Source organism: Fusarium phalaenopsidis, assembly GCF_050370095.1.
Source record: "Fusarium phalaenopsidis strain FUZ10S chromosome Unknown contig_32332, whole genome shotgun sequence".
Lineage (NCBI taxonomy): Eukaryota > Fungi > Ascomycota > Sordariomycetes > Hypocreales > Nectriaceae > Fusarium > Fusarium phalaenopsidis.
The window spans coordinates 2,184,037-2,201,082 of record NW_028145391.1 but is presented as its reverse complement, the minus strand read 5'-3'; the positions used below and the strand labels follow the sequence as shown (position 1 = coordinate 2,201,082).

The following is a 17,046-nucleotide window of genomic DNA, read 5'->3' as shown; positions in this document are numbered from 1 at the left end:
ACACGACCGTCGACGGTGAGCAGCAGGCAAAGAGCGAACAAAAGCCACCTTTGATGCGAGGATCGGATCAGGAGACGTCCCAAGACACGACATCCGCGTCTAGACATTGACCGTCTGCACATCCCTAGCATAGCCTGCCTAGTCAGGAAAAAGATAAGCTCGGTGACCCGGAACTCTAAAGAACCTTCAAAGATAGCTAGGCTCACTCTTCACACCGACATGTGTCTGATGTGAACAACGCTGGCGGCTGTTAGAGCCGCGCGGTCCCAGGACACAGTACAGCAATGCATAGATACTTGCAAGAGAATCACAACAGCCACTCCAGCCCTCCAGCTTCAGCCGGTTAAGTTGATGAAAACCTCGGGCAGGGGCCGGGGACCTGTCAACGAGGGGGCAGGCGAAGCGACGTGGGCGTTCTGGCTATGGTCTTGGACTACCGTAGCGCCATACTTGAAGAAACCGTTGCGTTGAAGAGATCTCGGCGCCATGTCGATCACATTCCGCGCGTCAAAGTGTGTCTCTGCGCCAAGTGAGACTTGCACCCAAATTGTTGTGGAATCAAAAGAGTGCCGACAGCACGGTTTGACTGACGCTCAAGAGTCCACCTCCAGGACAGCTCGTGGCCCCCATCTTTTCAGGGTTTCCCTCTGCTGCTTCAAATTTGAACGGGGATTACTGATTGCAGCTCTGGGCGCAGGCGACAGGGCGGGTCAGGCTTTGTGAGGGTCCGGGGTACCTGGAACTGGTCATGCAGATACCTGATGCTGTTCGCAGAGGAGAGGGAAACTGGTGATTTGCCACTCTGCCCTCTTGTACCAGGCAATGTACCGATAGCTGCCCCGTTGTGGCTGCCTCTCGGTGGGCGGTGCGGTTCCGTAGCCGACCCCCCCGGATGCCGAGAGATAGTCATGACCGGGGCCTGAGTTTTCAATCGCCGGGGATTGGCCGACTCGAGATCCGTCACTGAGGCCTTTTGCCTGGGCTGGACCAGGATGGCTGAGATGCTGCACCGATAACTGAGGGAATCTTGTGAGGCTTCTTCACCTGTCAAGGCGGAAGTGGCCGATGGCTGTTGGAGCCGGAAAATTGATTACCATGTTTGGTGTTCCGAGAGACTGCCGCGGCGAATTTCGAGGTTTCGCTTTCACCCATTCGGTTCGAGCATGATGAGCTTTTTCTTTTTAGGTTTTTGTTCGCGGAAAGGCGGGGCTATGGCGTGCCATGTTACCAGCCGTCAGACACAGTATCTATCTGTTCTGTTGCTTGTCAGCCGTCGTTGGACATCGATGTCTTTCATCATGGCTCACGGCTTGAAACTTGTCCTAGCCTTCCAGCACAGGTGACAGTGGGGGATATGCCCGTTTGCTGGTTCGATGGCTTGGATGGCTGGAACAAAGACACTGCCAGAAATCAAGCGTCCAATACGAGGCGGGCATTCCCCCCAGGTCCAAACGTGCAGCAGGGATCCCTTCAACAGGGCCCATTACATCACGCGACAATGTCGTACTGCCCGCCGCTGAATGTGAGCCAAGCAGGCAGCCCAGTTTCTCTTCCCTGGTTGACGTCGTACCTTGATCCTTTGGGATTCATCCAAGTTGCCCTGAGCAAGCCCGGCCCCTTGATTGAGCAACTCGTCTCGGTTGTCACATCCCAGAAGTGCTTTCAAGCCGTACCGCGTATGCTCCCGAGTGGCTGCTCCAGACGTCACCCGCCCCCCGTCCAACCGTTCTGCTGGGACTGATCTGCTGGGTGCGAGCATGCTCAATCGGCAACGGGTGGGAGCTTAAAGAGGATGTTGTTTGGAGGGGGAATGATTGATTGTGCAAGTTGTGACAGACCACTCAGGGCAAATTGAGTTCTCCTTGAAACGAACAGGTCCTCTCGTTGCTCCTTCCATCACCAATATCGAAACTTGGTGCCTGAGATTTTAGGAAACACACCCTCCAGAAGCAGAAGTAGCAGCAGCATCAACGCCTCATCCCACAACGACCCCTTCACACGACATGTCGAAAAACGATCCTGACGAGGGTCTTGGATTCTTACGTATCACCACTTAATCATAGCTTCCCGCCCGAATGGGTTTTCGCCCCTCTCTTATCTGCGCCCATCTCCACACCTCACGATGCGCGCATCTGTCCTATCTCTTGGGTGGATTCCCTGGGCTGCACCTGATGGCGATTCACCTGCGGCCTGTCTGTGCCTGGACTGCGCTTGTGCTTCTGTCTCCATCGTTCCCGTCGACTGGCGCCCGCAGCGCAGAGAGCTATTACCGTTTGATCAAGAAACCAAGCACAGCGATGCGACTCCCAGCAATGATCCCAGGTGTGGTTTTTGTCTGATATCAAGTCAGGGGGTCATATCAGACCTGCCACAGCTCCAATCTCTACCCGTGCCAAGCCCTCCAGCTACTGGCCGAGAAGCCGTGCTCGTGTGCTGGCCTTGTCGATTAACAGAGTTCAGGCTTTCCAGTGCTCCGTACTTCGATACACGGGTGATGCCCTCAGCCCTGGAATTTACCCTCCAAACGAATTCGAGGGGATCGCTGCGCGGCCCGATTCCGTTCACAGCACGCGCCCAGTTTGCGCTCAGGCTCATACTCTCCGTTCCATGTTCGCTAGGCCTTTGCACCAAACACCTGGGACTGCGACGCAGGGTGTCTTTGTAACACGTATCACCGGCTCGTTCACGTATTCATTCTGCCTCGTCTCGTTGTGCCGCCTCCCCAAGCCCCAGCCGAGGCAGAGGAGGGGCATGCGCGTACTCGTGATGGCCATGTCCCGTCTCATCCCATCAGCCACATGCCCTTGCTACCTTCGGCGCGTCTACGGTCCCCAAAAGAGCCAGGCACATAGCTAGCGAATTCCACCTTGTCTGCTCCCTGTTGCACAATTCTCTCCGGAGTATTGCGCCCTGGTCTGCCACGCCTCTGCATGGTGGTCTACGATGCCGGCAATTCGACCATGTCAGTTGGTGACCGCCTTCTGGTCAAGGCTTGAATTCAAGGCTCGTTGCCATTTTGCTGCTCTCATAGGCATTCATTCATTGGCCAGCGGACGCGAGGTGGGGAGCACTGGCGACCCCTTAACTCTGAATATTATTGAAGGCTGGATGGAGGTTTCGCCATCATGATAGGCCTGGCGACTGGGTTACCATTCTATCCACTAGCTCGACGAGATTCAGCATCTGGAAGCTTTCTAGACCAGCGCCATCTCAGCCTCCGGAAGCTTTTACCCTGCTCTGGCTTCTCAGCTCAGCCGAGCGATCCGTAGCAGATAAACAGGTCTTTTCGCATTGCCTCGCCATCTCGCCTGGCGCATGCCACCGTCCCCCACGACATGATTCATGCCTTTGCCTAGCTTGGCAGCTGGGCTTCTACAAACTTTCCCTCCCCGCGTCCTCTTGATCATGGCCGCCACCTTATTGCGTGCGCAACGGTCGCCCAGGGATAATTAGCTTGTCATGCAACACACTAGCGAAGCGATGGAGCAGCAGATGGCTTGGACGGGCTTGGCTAGAACATGACTAGAAACACGACGAAAAACTCAAACCAGATTGCCATGGGCCCGATACCGGGACGCCTTGACTGACTCGATCAGCTTCAGGAGAGAGACGAACAAACGCCCACAACCCGATTCCCAACAAGTGTTGACAAGTCGTCGATATCAGTCTGGCTTGGTTAGCGGCCTCGTGGCTTCGCTCTACCCCAATCTCCACACAAGCCACCGTCCAACATATCCGTCATCACTGGATGTCCTGTCACCCTGTCCAAGCCCGATGATCATCGTCACGTTTAGGCTTACTTGCAGATTCGTGTGGCTGTCGTTGTATCACTCACCTTCCTCTCTCGGACACAGCGTCTCATAGACCCTTACAACCCGTCAACCGTGCGAGGCTGACACTTGTTGGACGTCACTGTTGCGATCGGTAGATACCGGATTTCCAGCGGCAGCTGTGATCTTCTACCCCCGTCAAGGCGGGTCGATCAGGAACCATAGTATGCGTTGTGTTGCTGCAATGCAGATGTCCTTCGACTTGTTCAACAAAACCCTCAGCTGCCATGCCGGGCCATGATCTACAAGCACGCTAGACCAACCGCAGCTCTTCCACGGCCGTCTTGATCTGCTCCTTTCCAGCCCGGCCCCAGTCCACACCCTTCAGCCTCTCGCCAGCCTCTTCCTCATCCCCAACGAGACCCCAGAGCCCATCCACCACCATGCTCCTGACTTTGGGCCAGGGATGATACAACAGTGCACCCAGCCGTTTCCTAGCCTCCTGCACGCCTGTCTCGGCACCCTCATGGTCACCCATGGATGCGACGCCGCTGTAGACCCTGATGCACGCCTCGAGCTTGCGCACGTTACCTGTCTTGTAGCCAGCCTTTTGTGTCTGCAGGCAAAGACTGCGAAAATTGACGGCACTGCCCTGGAAGAGCTTCACATGGAATAAGAATGCAGTGATCTCGAGGGTCGGCACAATGACCCTGTCCTGCCCCTGACGGGTCTTGAGATTCTGAAGCAGCGCCTGGCAGACGAGTTCGAGATTCTCCTGACTAGCCTCGCAGAAGTCGCAGAGTGCGGCTCGGCTGGCGATGACCAAGTCCTCATTACCCGTATCGGCCGATGTAACGAACCCAGCCATGAGCTCAGTCATCCATGCGCTTGGGTCTGCCTCAGCTACATCGTGAAGAAGGGGTCGAAGACGGTCTCCGACGTGAAGGTTCAGAAGGTTCTGAAAGTAAGTCTTTGAAGAGAATGTGAGTTCGCGGAATTTCGTAGCATCACTAGAACGGTGTTAGTAGACTGCTGTAGAGACCATCTCCCTTCATCAACATACCCTTCTTTGAGAACAAGTGCAATGGCGGCCTGGGCTTCTGGACGAACGCGGTCAAGCTTCTCCGCAGAGAGGCGAAGAGTACTGAAGAAGAGGGACCTAACAGAATCCCCTGTCCATTCAACTACCCCGTCCAGGTTGGACCATAGAGCCCTAACTGCTTTCAGAGCTTGAACACGGACATGTGAGCCAACATCTCCCCGGGCATTGGTTGTGTAATCATTGAGTCCCGCGGCGATCAGATCGAGGAAAATCATGGGCTTATCTCGCAGAACGCGGCTCTGTGTGAGGCTCTGCAGGATAGCGACCCTCGATTCGACCTCTGTGTCCCACTCCCAACGCTCCAGTAGTGCCTTGGAGGCGACATCCTCGGACAGCTCGGCTAATGGCTGCGCGATGGTGAGGGCATGGAAGTAGCCATTGCCATGCACTGTAGTACGGCTTGTAGGGCGGTGCTTGACCGTCTCAGCCCACTCATCCAGGATCGCCTTGCGCTCTGTTGGGCCGCTGAATATCAGAAGAACAAGAGATGCAGCAGCGGCGGGTTCAACAGTTTCTTGCTCATTGCGGTTGAGCCAAGTTGGAATAATGGATCGTAGTGAGGAGGCGAGCCGCAATACGTGTTCATCCGCGGTGCTGTCGAGCGAGTCGAGGGCAGAAACAAGGCTCAGATAACTAGACGAGTTATCGGGATGAAGTAGTTCTTGGCCAGGGCGGAGAGCTTCTTCTGACTTGATGCCCAGAAGTGCCACCTGAAGGATCGGCAGCGTCGAGACAACGAGACGACTGGCAGCTTCAGCTAGTAGCTCTGGCTTGCGGTAAGCCGTCGACTGCAGTTCCTCCAACATGGTCGAAACTGTCGAGAGAATTTGATGAATCAGTGACGAGTCAAGATTCACTGTGCCTGAGGCGGCCAAGGCGGGAAACTTGTCCAAGACTGCAGCGAAGCACAGTAAGAGACCATGACGCTCTTCAACTTGACGAACTTGAAGGGTCTTGAGACGGTCAGTGAGAAGCTGGATTGAATCCCTGAAGCGAGCAAGGGTGTCATCGGACTTAGTATCAGATAGCTCAAAGGTTAGAACGCCGAATGCGGTGCCAGAAACACGTCTGGAAAGGGCGTCGAGGTCACCGATTCCTCTCCATCCGAGCAGAGTATCAATGATGGCCTCGCCATACTGGTTGGACAACCTAGTCGCATTGACGGCCACCTCCTCGACAGCCCTTGATCGTCGTGCAACAGCGTGGTAATCAACAGCTTGGACGACCCAGATGCCCTGATCCACTGTATCCGGATGTCTTCCGATCAGCTCTTGCAAAGCTGCTGATGCACCGCGTCTGATATTTCCAGCAGGGTCCAGAGACGCAGTTACTACAAGCTCAGTTCCGAGGACTTGAAGGATTGAGCTTGTGGCAGGGTGCGCCTTGGCGGCAAAGACAGACTGGGTCGGGATTGCGAGGAGCTCATCAGTCGCATATCTGCGGGCGAGTGCCCAGATACCGAAACATGCTGCGTCCCGCACGTTGGCGCCGATACTACCACCAGACATGCTCCTCTGCTCGAAAGATAGACCCAGAAGAAGGGCATGGACAATGTCCGAGAGTTGTTCAGCTGGTGGGGATCGTCGGTAGAGTAGGTGAGAAAGTGTAAGCATAAGGCCATGCCATTCAAGGTTGTTGACGGCAGAGAGGTCTCTGACTGGCTTGCCTCCCGCTGGTCTGGTCCAGAGAACGTTTCGATTAAGTGATTCAAGAACGGCTTCAACGACTTGAGAGGCCATTTCGGGATCCAGCTTCAAAGTGATAATGCTCAGAGACTTGCTCGCTGCGAATCTCACTGGTGTGTCGTTGTCAGCTACGCAGTCGAGGAAATACCCAATTGCCGTCTCCGTGATCTCGGTGCTAGCCATGTCCTGGGGTGTCTGACGGAGCAGAAGCACGACAACGGATCGGATGACCTTAAGGATCATTTTCCTTGCCAGGGCAAAGGAAACTATGGTTTTCGAGAGCTCGTTTTCGCCGGTGGCTATAGAGTGAATAGCATAGAAGATGGACGACAAGTAGGGGTTCATGTCGGAAGTATCTGACGATGACCGTAGCACTCCAGCAAGAAAAGACAGGATTCCGAGGTAAAAGTAAGTTGTCTGCGGAGACCGGTCCTTCTGCAGGCGTAGAGATGCCAGGGACCAGTTGACGAGACTTTCCAAAACTCCAAGTTGCTGCATGTCGCGCCGCGTAGCCATCCTAACCAGGAGAGCCTTTGCAGCATCTCTCTCCTTTCCTGGTGTACCGATGTACTTGATGGCCAGAGGGATCATCCGGACAGTAATAGCGGGAAGGTTGTCAGGCCAAACCATACCCGGGATTTCCGGTGCCGTGATATCTTGCAAGTCAACTGATGAGATGGTTGAAAGATCGAAGGGCGCCAGAAGAAGGTGGGAAAGCCACAGGAGAACAACATAGCGCTCCTCCCATGACCACTTCCCAAGAGAATCCTCATCTGTCGAGGCCTGCTCCGACTCCTCGATGGCGAGGAGCAGCAGTTCAAGGTACTTGGCCTCAACGTTGAGGAAGCGGACAATGACCTTTTCGCCACGAATCTTGCAGAAAGTATACAGAATCTTGCAGATTGCAAACTCTACAGAGACCAACAGCTTGGAGCGAGACGAGAGCGTCTTTCCACGGTGGCGTGTCTGCAGATGCTTGAGGAACGCCTCGGCGAGGAGGGGAATCCACTTGGGCAGATACGGATCCAGCAACTGAGGAAGTTCCTGGAAGGGGTCCAGAAGCTGTATAGAATGGTCAGACAAGTTTCAATCACTGATAGAATAGTCTTACAGCTGAGGTCAGACGGAACGTCTCCTTTGCGCGCACCCGCGAGCGGACTCGAGTGCCGCCGTGGCCATCCGGCTTCCAGAGAAAATGGGGCAGGGAGCGGTCAAAGTCGCTGAGAAGATCGGCCGAGATCTTCTGCAGCTTGATGTCAGCCTCTGGTTCGTCCATTTTCGTATCTACGCCGCAAAGGGGCGAGTTTGTGTGTCCTCTGTGGTTGTGAGAGTGTGTGCAGCTCAGGATGTGTTCATGACTGAGTTGGAGCTTCTAGGCACCAAGGTAAATGTGATGCTGGAGAAGCGGGTCCAAGGCGTGATGATTGACAGCTGTTCAGCAGGCAATCTGGTTCAACCTGTTATCTCAGCAAATCTGCATTGAACAGCACAGGCTTTGAGAAGCTTTGTTTCGTGTGAAATATTAATGACATTTAAGAATGCAACGAGCCACTATTCATAAGGTTGTGGTTGATTGTACAGTGTATATAGAGGTCAACACTGTAGCTACCCGGGACACCAGCTCTAACACCAGGCCTCCAAATTTTGCATTGCCATCAGAACTGTTGCCTTTCATGATATCTCTTTGTTAGCATACCAAGATCATTATTCGTTATCATGATGTATTTCAATGAGAACATTAGCCCTCATATGAGAAAAATTCAGACTTCAAACATCCTCCCGAAATCGGAGTATCCTCAACGATCACAAGGATGTTGATGTATCCTGTACTTACCTCCAAGAGGGCAATGAGTCTCCAAGACCTCTATAACCCAAGACGAGTCACGCAGGTCTTCATGTAAAATCCAGTATCATTGCACCGCGTTCACATTAACAGTTGCGGTTGCACGTGACGCCGTTGTAGGAGCGGTTAGCTGTGGGTACACACGTTGGAGTAGCTCCTTTCTGAAAAGGCGGACAAGAACATTAAATTCATCATTATCAAGGGTATCAAAAAAACTCCCATAACCCATAACCCATATCCCATCCATCATATTATCAGTCATGAATCTCTCACTGAGCCACTCCAATAGCCGCCACGAGAACGTCCAAGGCACTGCTGTGTGAAGGCCCTGTGGCATCGACGTATGGACCTGTCCAAGCGACACCCAGCTGGTTACGCTTATTCCGGTTGTTCTTCCATATCGAGTCTGCATTCTTAATGATCAGCCTGCGATACAGGTCTTTTGGCGAGACCTTGTGAAGATAGTGGATGTTTCGAATAAAGATGCCCTTGAACTGTTGCCCATCTCGACCACAATGGCCGTCCTTGAGCTCACAGTCGTCGGTCTCGATGAGGATGCCGGCGTCGTTGGTAAGTTCCTTGATGGCTGCGTATGCGATTCGATGCGCCTTCTCAATCAGAGCCCCGTCGCCAGTCGCTAGTGCAAGCTCGACGAGTCCACCGAGGATGACGCCCTGGTTGTAACTCCATGTCTGAAGGCCGTTGTTCTTGCAACCGTTCAGGCCATCATTAATAAGACCGTTCTTGTTGATCATGCCGCTGGCCTCGAACCATTTCCACTGCTTCTTGGCAATCTCCAGATAAGTGGTGTTGCCAGGGACTCGCCTCGCCAGAGAGGCGGCAACGGAAAGATACAGCTCGTTGGCTATGGCGTTGACATATTTCCGGTCTTTGTTCCAGTAAATGCCACCGCCGCAGGGTGTACCCGCGCCCGTTCCCATGTCATTAAAAAGGTCAATTGCCGCTTCCAGGAAGTCGGCATCGCCCGCGGCGTCGTGACACCGAATCCAAGCCAGCGCCCACCAACCTGTTTTGTCTCATTAGTCTTATACCCTCCAACACCGCCTGGTAAACTTACCTTCATCATCATAAAATTCATTGATGAAATCATCAAAGCCTCGCTTGCCCAGAAAGTCCCGCTTGGCCATGCAGCCCGAGTCGGAATCGATGCAGTATGTGGAGAAAACCAGCCCGTTGGTCATTGTTTTGAGGGTTTTCACCTGTGTTTTTTGGGCATTATTAAAGGTAGTCCTCATAATTCCTCCAAGGTTGAGCTGATTGGCCACATCTAGCCTCAGCATCGTGAAATCGGCGAGTGTTGCCATGGCACTCCCGCTATTCCACCACGCGCCATCCCAGATTCCGGTGGCAGCGTTGTACCAGTCGTCGTTTAGCCTCTGAATAGCGATGGAGGCTTTCTCGGTGTATGTATCAACCTCTCGAGCTCCGAGATGGGTTGTGGATGAGGCAAGGAGACTTGCTCGGGCGACGAGCCCTCCCCAAGAAAAGCCGTGAAGCATCTTGTAGATAGGCACAAGTGAAGGAAGCCGCTAATGAGCAATGTTTGGGGAGAAAGAATAGGGAGAAAGTGGCCTTGATATACTCGGCCCAGGGCTCGATGGGTTAATCACGATGATGACTGTTGAAAAGACAGGACAACCAAGGAGACTATATACAAGCCCAACTCTTGCCCGCCCAGCCAAGTGGATGTCTCCATGTTAAGACCCACGCCGGGTTCCCGATGACTTGCATTATTGAGCTGTCCGGCCGCCAACACAGAACCATGGAGATAGGAGCAAGAGGGAGCACAACCTAAGCATCCCCAACAAGGGGTGGCGGATGTACCATGATGCCGGTGGAGCAGGTGGACACTTTCGGAGCCGGGCGCGGAACGGTGATTGGAGAAGCGGCGGCTGATGGTGAAGATGTGACGCCGAGAAGCTGGTCGTTGACTTGTGATGGGGCGGCTGTGATGTTTCAGAGAGAGATTGAGCTGTCATGCTAACACTCAAGAGGTGCCGAGGACCTGGGCATTGGCCGTGCTTGGCGAGGCCCGGTGTTAGTGAAGAAATGGATGGCCCCTGGCGCTACGTGCAGTGAGAAGCTGCAGCTATTTTTGCCATGTGGACCCTATGCAACCCCTGTGATGCCCATGCTTCTCCATCCGGTCCCCTGTCCTCCCACGTAGAGCCTCAGGGCACAGGTTGATGCTCCTCTATCGCATTCATCCATCTCGTCGGCGTTACCTTGCCGGGCGCTGTGCCACTCGTCGCCACGTGCTTTCAGCTTCTGCGCGAGCCGTTTGCTGAACCTGATACACAGGTACATGATCAAGGTCGAGGTGCTTTGCAACTCAACGGTTCCTTGCTATGTTTCTTTAAGAACACGGGGACATTCTCCATGGTAGATCCTTTGGGTCGAGACTCATGGAAGCAAGCCCAAGATCTCCTCTTGTGCATAGATTGAAACCTCCAGGCGATGCGTTGTCTCTTGGGGGAGGATCTCGGGTATCACGCCCGGAGCAAACCCATGCAGACCGAATTTTCAGACGTCATGCGCAGCGAGTGTGTGTGTGAACCATGTCGCATTGGCATCACCTCTTCCTGTTGTTGCGCTGTCAATGGAATGGTCTTGGCTCGGAGCCAGGGTCTGGTGTTTCAAGCTTGAGCATCCTTATGCGCCATTCGCCCAAACCTCCGACGGCATCTCTTATCGCGACTGTGCTATACCCTTTGACATGCTTCGGAATCATCCCATCCTGCGTTTTCATTGCCAACTCAGATGTGAAAAGCCTCGTTGGTCAGCATGGCAGTGTTGGTGAGGTCGAGTTGCCTTGCTGATCGCATCACGTCAGACTCTTCGTGGCTGGACAGGCAGGCTTTCTTGTAAATCTGCAATACTCTCTCTGTTAATTTCTATACCTTGGTATGAGAAGAGTACAGCCCAGGAGGATGAAGGATTTGGAAAAGACGGTGTGATCAATCCTGAAGAGTCGAGTTCTCGTTGAGGGCTTACTGAGTTAGCCATCAAGATATGGAAACTGGACCTTCCTGCCCGGGTACTTTGCTAGTACGAAAACATAACTTGGCCGCCCCTTCATTGTACCCTCTTTCTTTATCTTGGCATGTTGGCTTGAAGTTGCGAGAGGGCCATGGCGGCGGTCACTGATAAACCTGACACTCCAACATCAACCTTGCACCTACGAATAGTATGGCGAGAAGCACGGCCTTTGGGGTTCAAATCGGCAAGAGGCCTTGGCCTCGGGAGGGTCATCCAAGCGCCCCGAGCAGCCCTGGGGATTTCCCGCTCAGACTTGGCCAAAGTGCTGCTATATTCAGCGCCAACCTGACGGGCGCTAGAATGCCTTGACCCTGGCCAGACAACATCCCCGAACAAGCGCTCTGTGACATGATCGAACAATGGAACTTTCTGCATAGTCTTGTGTAATTACACAGTCGTAGCAGTCCATGCCACGGAGGTCCCCGTGCCGATCTCCCAGCGGACCATCTTTCCAGAGGTACAAGCATCCAACGCATCGCATGGATCAGAGAATTTTGGGGAGGCAGATGGATCTTTCAAGGTCGCGCAGCTCACTTTCAAGAGGCAGTGAGCGGGTGCCAGCTGTCACTGAGAGGATTTTGTACGTTTCATGTTGAAATCCAGCTGAGGTAGTCAAAGCTCCATCTACCGTTCTCTACCTATAAGTGAATCACACTACAGAGAACCCACGAGCTTCTTTGAAGGCCGAGGCCCTCTCAACAGAAGCAAGCACTGATCATGTATGTTCCGCATTTAGGACGGCAGCCAGCCGTACAGGCGTTTAAATCGACCCACGCTCGAGCGTCCCTTCGGTCCCTGTCTTTTTCTCCGAAACAAACCAGGCGGAGCTAGCCCTAATAAAGATCTCGTTGATGGAGCACGGCATGTGTTGTGCAGGGAGGTACCTGGGTATTGATGTTACTACGCTGGAGCTTGAGCACCTCAGTTGTTCCACTGAATCCAGGAATCTCTCAAGATGGATAGGAGTCTATCCTCAGCAACCCTCATCAATATCTGTTTGTCTTGTTAGGGTAAAGTCAACCTAAAGTAAAATAAAAATAACCTCAAGCAGATACAATCTTAAACTCACCATGATATAAAATCTTCCAAGTCTTTTTACACGGAGACACATGGTCATCGAACAGGTAATGGAGCCATGAATGTTGGTGTCACAGATCCACCCCATTCTGCAAGTCCTCCACTCTTTATCCTCCATGACCAGCGCACATTCTCTAGACAATCTATGATGGGTACTTGCAGAAGTTGGGGCATTTTATGAGCCATCACATTTCAATCGTTCTTTCGTCTTATTGCCATGTACCAACAATTTCCCATATCCCAATCCCTCATCACCGACAACTTGCGTCCGACAGTCTATATCGCCATGATCACCACCCTACACGAATATACGGAACAGCCACGTTGTGTCGTGCAGGAGTGACATGAGCGTGCTGGCCAAAGGAGGCTACACAAGGCTTCTCACACAAGATTATTTCAGCGGGCTGATTGACAATACCGGCTGCCAAGTGTTGCAATATCGGGTTTCAATGGATGGGAGCAAGTAGAGCTCAAGAACGCTGGAGCCAGGTGAAGCGTGTTCTTTGCTCTTGCGAATTGTACTGGTATAGTCAGTTGAGATGGAGAAATGCACCCAGGAGTGGCGGTATCGATAAGCCCGGGTTTGCACTCTCCTTCTATTTGAACCGTGGAACCCTAGAAGTAGATTAACTATGATTAACATGGATCTAGTACCTAACCACCGCCCGTCTTTCTGCAGCGACGTGACCATGGATATTCAAATTCGCATTCATTGCCCACTCCCGAGGGGATAACCATCGATTCCGAGGCAGAGGGGCTTTATAGCCTGAGCCGGAGTCAACCCTCCTTAGTTTCGGGCAACCTCTACTGCCGGAGTTAGTAGAGGGAGAAGTGCTCATGGTGGGTACTCACGTTGTAATTTGGCCATGTGATGCTGTTTCTTCACCACACGGCTTATCTCGGCGCTCTTCACCAGCAGGTTTGGCTTCTCGGTGTTCTTCGCAGCCGGGTTTGTCTTGGTGGTTATTGCGGATGGGTTCGGTTCACCTCGATCTGTTCAAAACGCCAAGTTTAACACCGAATAGATCGAAGTGATACAATCCTTCTTGGTATTGGAGACATGAGGGCGGGGGCTCCGGGATTGCTTGTTGAACATGCTCTGCTTCTTGTGCGGACCTCGTTGGTCGTTGAGAAAAGAAGAGTTGGTGAGGTGCGCAAGTGGATTCCACATCTAGTATCTCCATCAGAGAAGTAATGAGCTCAAGGCACCTACTACTTACGTGAGGATCGTGTAATATTTCCCTTGCTGAACGACGAATTTCGCCCTTGGAGAAGTTCGAGAGGATGGGATGTTGTGTTGTTGGTGATGGAGACTGTGGGAAGCCCATCTAGTGCTGACTGAAGAGCGGCTGGTCTGCGTCGGGGGTTGGTCCTGCTGTTGGTGAGGTTCTGCATGTTATGGTCGGAACCTTGAGACCTCCACGAGGCACTTGAAGAAAAGGAGAGTACACATGTGTCGGAAATGGGGAGCGTTTCCCTTCAATGATGCATCAGAGGTGGTTGGAAGGAAACAAGGTGACATCCAACATATCTTGATTGAGCTCGGTCTCGAAATAATGTCATGATTTTCTCTACATGTGAACCAATAAACGCCATGCACAGGCAACCACAACCTCGCCGCTGGAGCACCACGCTCGCAACTACTACTTCCTCCTCGACGGCCGAGCATTCTTGGCCCTCTTCCTCTCCTTCTCCTGTCTCGCCTTGCGAATGTCGTCGCGGCCCTTGAGCTCCTTCTTGCTGCCCATACCGTCGCGGAATCTTCCAATGCGCTTCTCCCTCGCCTCGTCGACCCGCTTCTTGCGCACGCGGTAGTCGTCGCGGTGTTTGTCGGCCTCCTTGGGCGCCTTCTCCTGCTTGTGCTTGTACCGGGGACCCGAGGGGAGCTGGGCGACCGTGTTGCCGCCGGTGCGCTCGACCTCGCCGACGTGCGGGAGCTTGCCCATGCGGTTGGCGCGCTTCCACTTGTCGAAGCGGCCGCTCTGGAAGCTGGCCGCGATCTTGACGCCGCTCTCGCCGCGGATCATCTTGGCGCCCTTGGAGCCGTCGTCGTCGTTCTCGCGTGACACGTACTTCTTGGACTTCTTGTCCCATCTCATCTTGGCCCGAGTTGGTGCTCCAAACGCCTTGGCGCTCTCATCGTTGGTCAGGTCCATGGTCACGTCACGGGCTGCTTCAACGAAGCTTGAGCCCTGACCACCAGACTGGACACCGTATCCGCGCTCCTCGGCGGCGTTGAATGTCCGTGGCGTGTATGACATGAAGACCTCCGAGTCTCGCCAATCCGTCTGTCCCTTCTTGGAATTATTGTTGGAGACGGTCACCTCCAAATCGTCATCCGAATCCTCCTCATCGTCCTCCATATCAACCTCTTCCTCTTCCTCTTCGTCAGAGTCGACATCCATCTGTGCGCCAGATGGTACATCGTCCAGACCCTCAAAGTCGTCCTCCTCGTCCTTCTTCTCCTGTCGCTTTCTGGGTGTAATCCTCTTGCGCAGCTGCTTCATAACCTCGGCAGCTTCCGTCGTTGACTTGTCGCGGTGGCCAACCTCGAAGATTGTCTCCTGGGGTCTGAAACCACTGATTCTTGCCAGCATATCGGCTCGCGCTTGTTCTGCTCCGTCCACATCCTCGCCAAAGAGGGGATGGAGCTGCGTCCATCCCTGGGATCCAACCAACTCCCTTGCTCGTTTCGCACTTTGGCTAGCAGCCGAGTTCCTTGTCTTTAGATACAACTTCTCTGCCTTTCCAGCAACTGCCCGCAGTGCAGAAACATCATCGTTCTCGTGGAGAACCTTGTTGAACCATTCCACGTGAGTCTCTACCGAGTCTCGCTTCAATGCTCCCACAACCACATCATCGGCAAACGATGGGCTCGTGTTCTCTTGACCAATGACCAGCTTCTTGCCTAAAAATAGTTGCAGATCCAACAGGTAGGGAGCGTCGGTATCTCTCACGAGACTGTAACTCCAACCACGCTGACCCGCTCGGGCAGTTCGACCAACTCGATGAACAAAGACCTTGGGCTGAGGAGGGAAATCAAAGTTGATGACGTTGGCAAGCACCGGGATATCAATACCACGCGCCGCAACATCAGTGACAACCAAGATGTTTGTCTTTCCTCGTCGGAAGTCTTCAACCTGCATACGTCTGGCAACTTGGTCGAGAGATCCGTAAACGTAGGAAACCGCAAAGCCTGCCTCAATAAGGAGATTTGCCAGATACTCGACGTGATGCTTGGTCGCTGTGAAAATGATTGTGGAGTGTTCCGTTGGCTTGCCGCTGCCACCTTCGGGTCCTCGTTTCCTCTTCTTGGACCCCTTTTCAGATTCCTTCTCCTTTGCGCCCTCTGGAAGTCCAACCGGCATCTTGATCACATCGTGAAGAATGTGCAATAGAGAGCCCTCCTTTTCAGCACCCTTGACGGAGAAGAAGGCGCTTTCAAGGTCGGGGGAAACCTTGGTCTCAGCATCTAGTCGCACAAGGCTGGGGTCCTGCAAGCCGGCGCGCGCAAATTCAACCAAAGATGCGGGCAGCGTCGCCGAGAACAGCAGACTTTGTCTCGAAGGGGGCAGGGCGTGGAGAATCTCGGTAAGCTGGGCAGCGAAACCCATCTCGAACAAGCGATCGGCTTCATCGAACACGACATATTGAATCGAAGAGAGATCCAGCGACATCTCGACCTTGAGGTGAAGGAATCGACCAGGTGTAGCGATCACAATGTCAGGATTGGCGGCCATGTACCCAAACTGCTCCTCGAGACTGTCACCACCGACCAGCAGAACACTTTTCAAGTCGGTTCCACGGCCGAACTCCTTGACAACCTTCAAGGTCTGGATCGCAAGCTCTCGAGACGGTGAGAGAATAAGGGCTCGCGTTCCGAATCTGGCGCTGTGGGCGCGCAATCGCTCGATCATAGGTATCACAAAGGCGGCAGTCTTTCCGGAACCTGTCCTCGCCATGCCCACCAGGTCTTTCCTGTCGAGGATCAAGGGGATTGATTTTCGCTGAATCGGAGTTGGGACCGAGAATCCTTTTCGTGTAATGGCCTTTAGAAGATTGCTGTTCAGACCTGGGAAAGATTAGTACATAGCTTGCAGTTGACGCGCAAAACTCCTACCCATCGCCTGAAAGCCTCCACCCTTCTTCACCGTCCTTCCCTTAAGATTGGAAGCTTTTCGAAAGGAAGCCGCCTGCTGCAGGGCGATAAAGGCCTCGTCGCCGTCATCATTGCCAGGTTCGGGGCCGTTCAAGAGACCGTCAAAATCGAGATCAAGGCCAGCGTCGTTGCCGTTGGTACCATTGTCGCCGTCTCCGTCGCCGGGGTAGAGGGATCCGAGGATATCAACCTCTCCCTCTGAAGGGGTTGGTGAGGCTCCGCGGCGTGGCATGTTGACGCGCCTTAAGAAGCAATGTTGTAGAGGTTGTTCAAGTGTTAGCGGATGGTGAGAGCTTCAATGTCGACCAGCCAATATTTTTTTCTGGGTGCCTTATCTTATCTCGTGGGGT

The 17,046-nt window shown here is 53.4% G+C and overlaps 3 protein-coding genes across 3 annotated transcripts; all 3 read right to left on the bottom strand.

Moving 5' to 3' along the window:
• Nucleotides 1–4,083: 4,083 nt before the first annotated feature.
• LRP88_13675 (tubulin folding cofactor D C terminal-domain-containing protein) lies at nucleotides 4,084–7,833 on the bottom strand (the record flags this gene model as incomplete). Its single annotated transcript, XM_083250033.1, has 3 exons — nucleotides 4,084–4,780; nucleotides 4,834–7,619; nucleotides 7,672–7,833. The coding sequence occupies 3 exons, from the start codon at nucleotides 7,831–7,833 to the stop codon at nucleotides 4,084–4,086; spliced, it is 3,645 nt and encodes a 1,214-aa protein (XP_083094367.1).
• An 836-nt stretch (nucleotides 7,834–8,669) lies between these two features.
• On the bottom strand, nucleotides 8,670–9,920 carry LRP88_13674 (glycoside hydrolase; the record flags this gene model as incomplete). The annotated part of the gene is made up of 2 exons (XM_083250032.1): nucleotides 8,670–9,427; nucleotides 9,479–9,920. 2 exons carry the CDS (start codon nucleotides 9,918–9,920, stop codon nucleotides 8,670–8,672), a joined length of 1,200 nt encoding a protein of 399 aa, XP_083094366.1.
• A 4,260-nt stretch (nucleotides 9,921–14,180) lies between these two features.
• On the bottom strand, nucleotides 14,181–16,928 carry LRP88_13673 (ATP-dependent RNA helicase DBP10; the record flags this gene model as incomplete). Its single annotated transcript, XM_083250031.1, has 2 exons — nucleotides 14,181–16,609; nucleotides 16,658–16,928. The coding sequence occupies 2 exons, from the start codon at nucleotides 16,926–16,928 to the stop codon at nucleotides 14,181–14,183; spliced, it is 2,700 nt and encodes an 899-aa protein (XP_083094365.1).
• Between the last annotated feature and the right edge of the window lie 118 nt (nucleotides 16,929–17,046).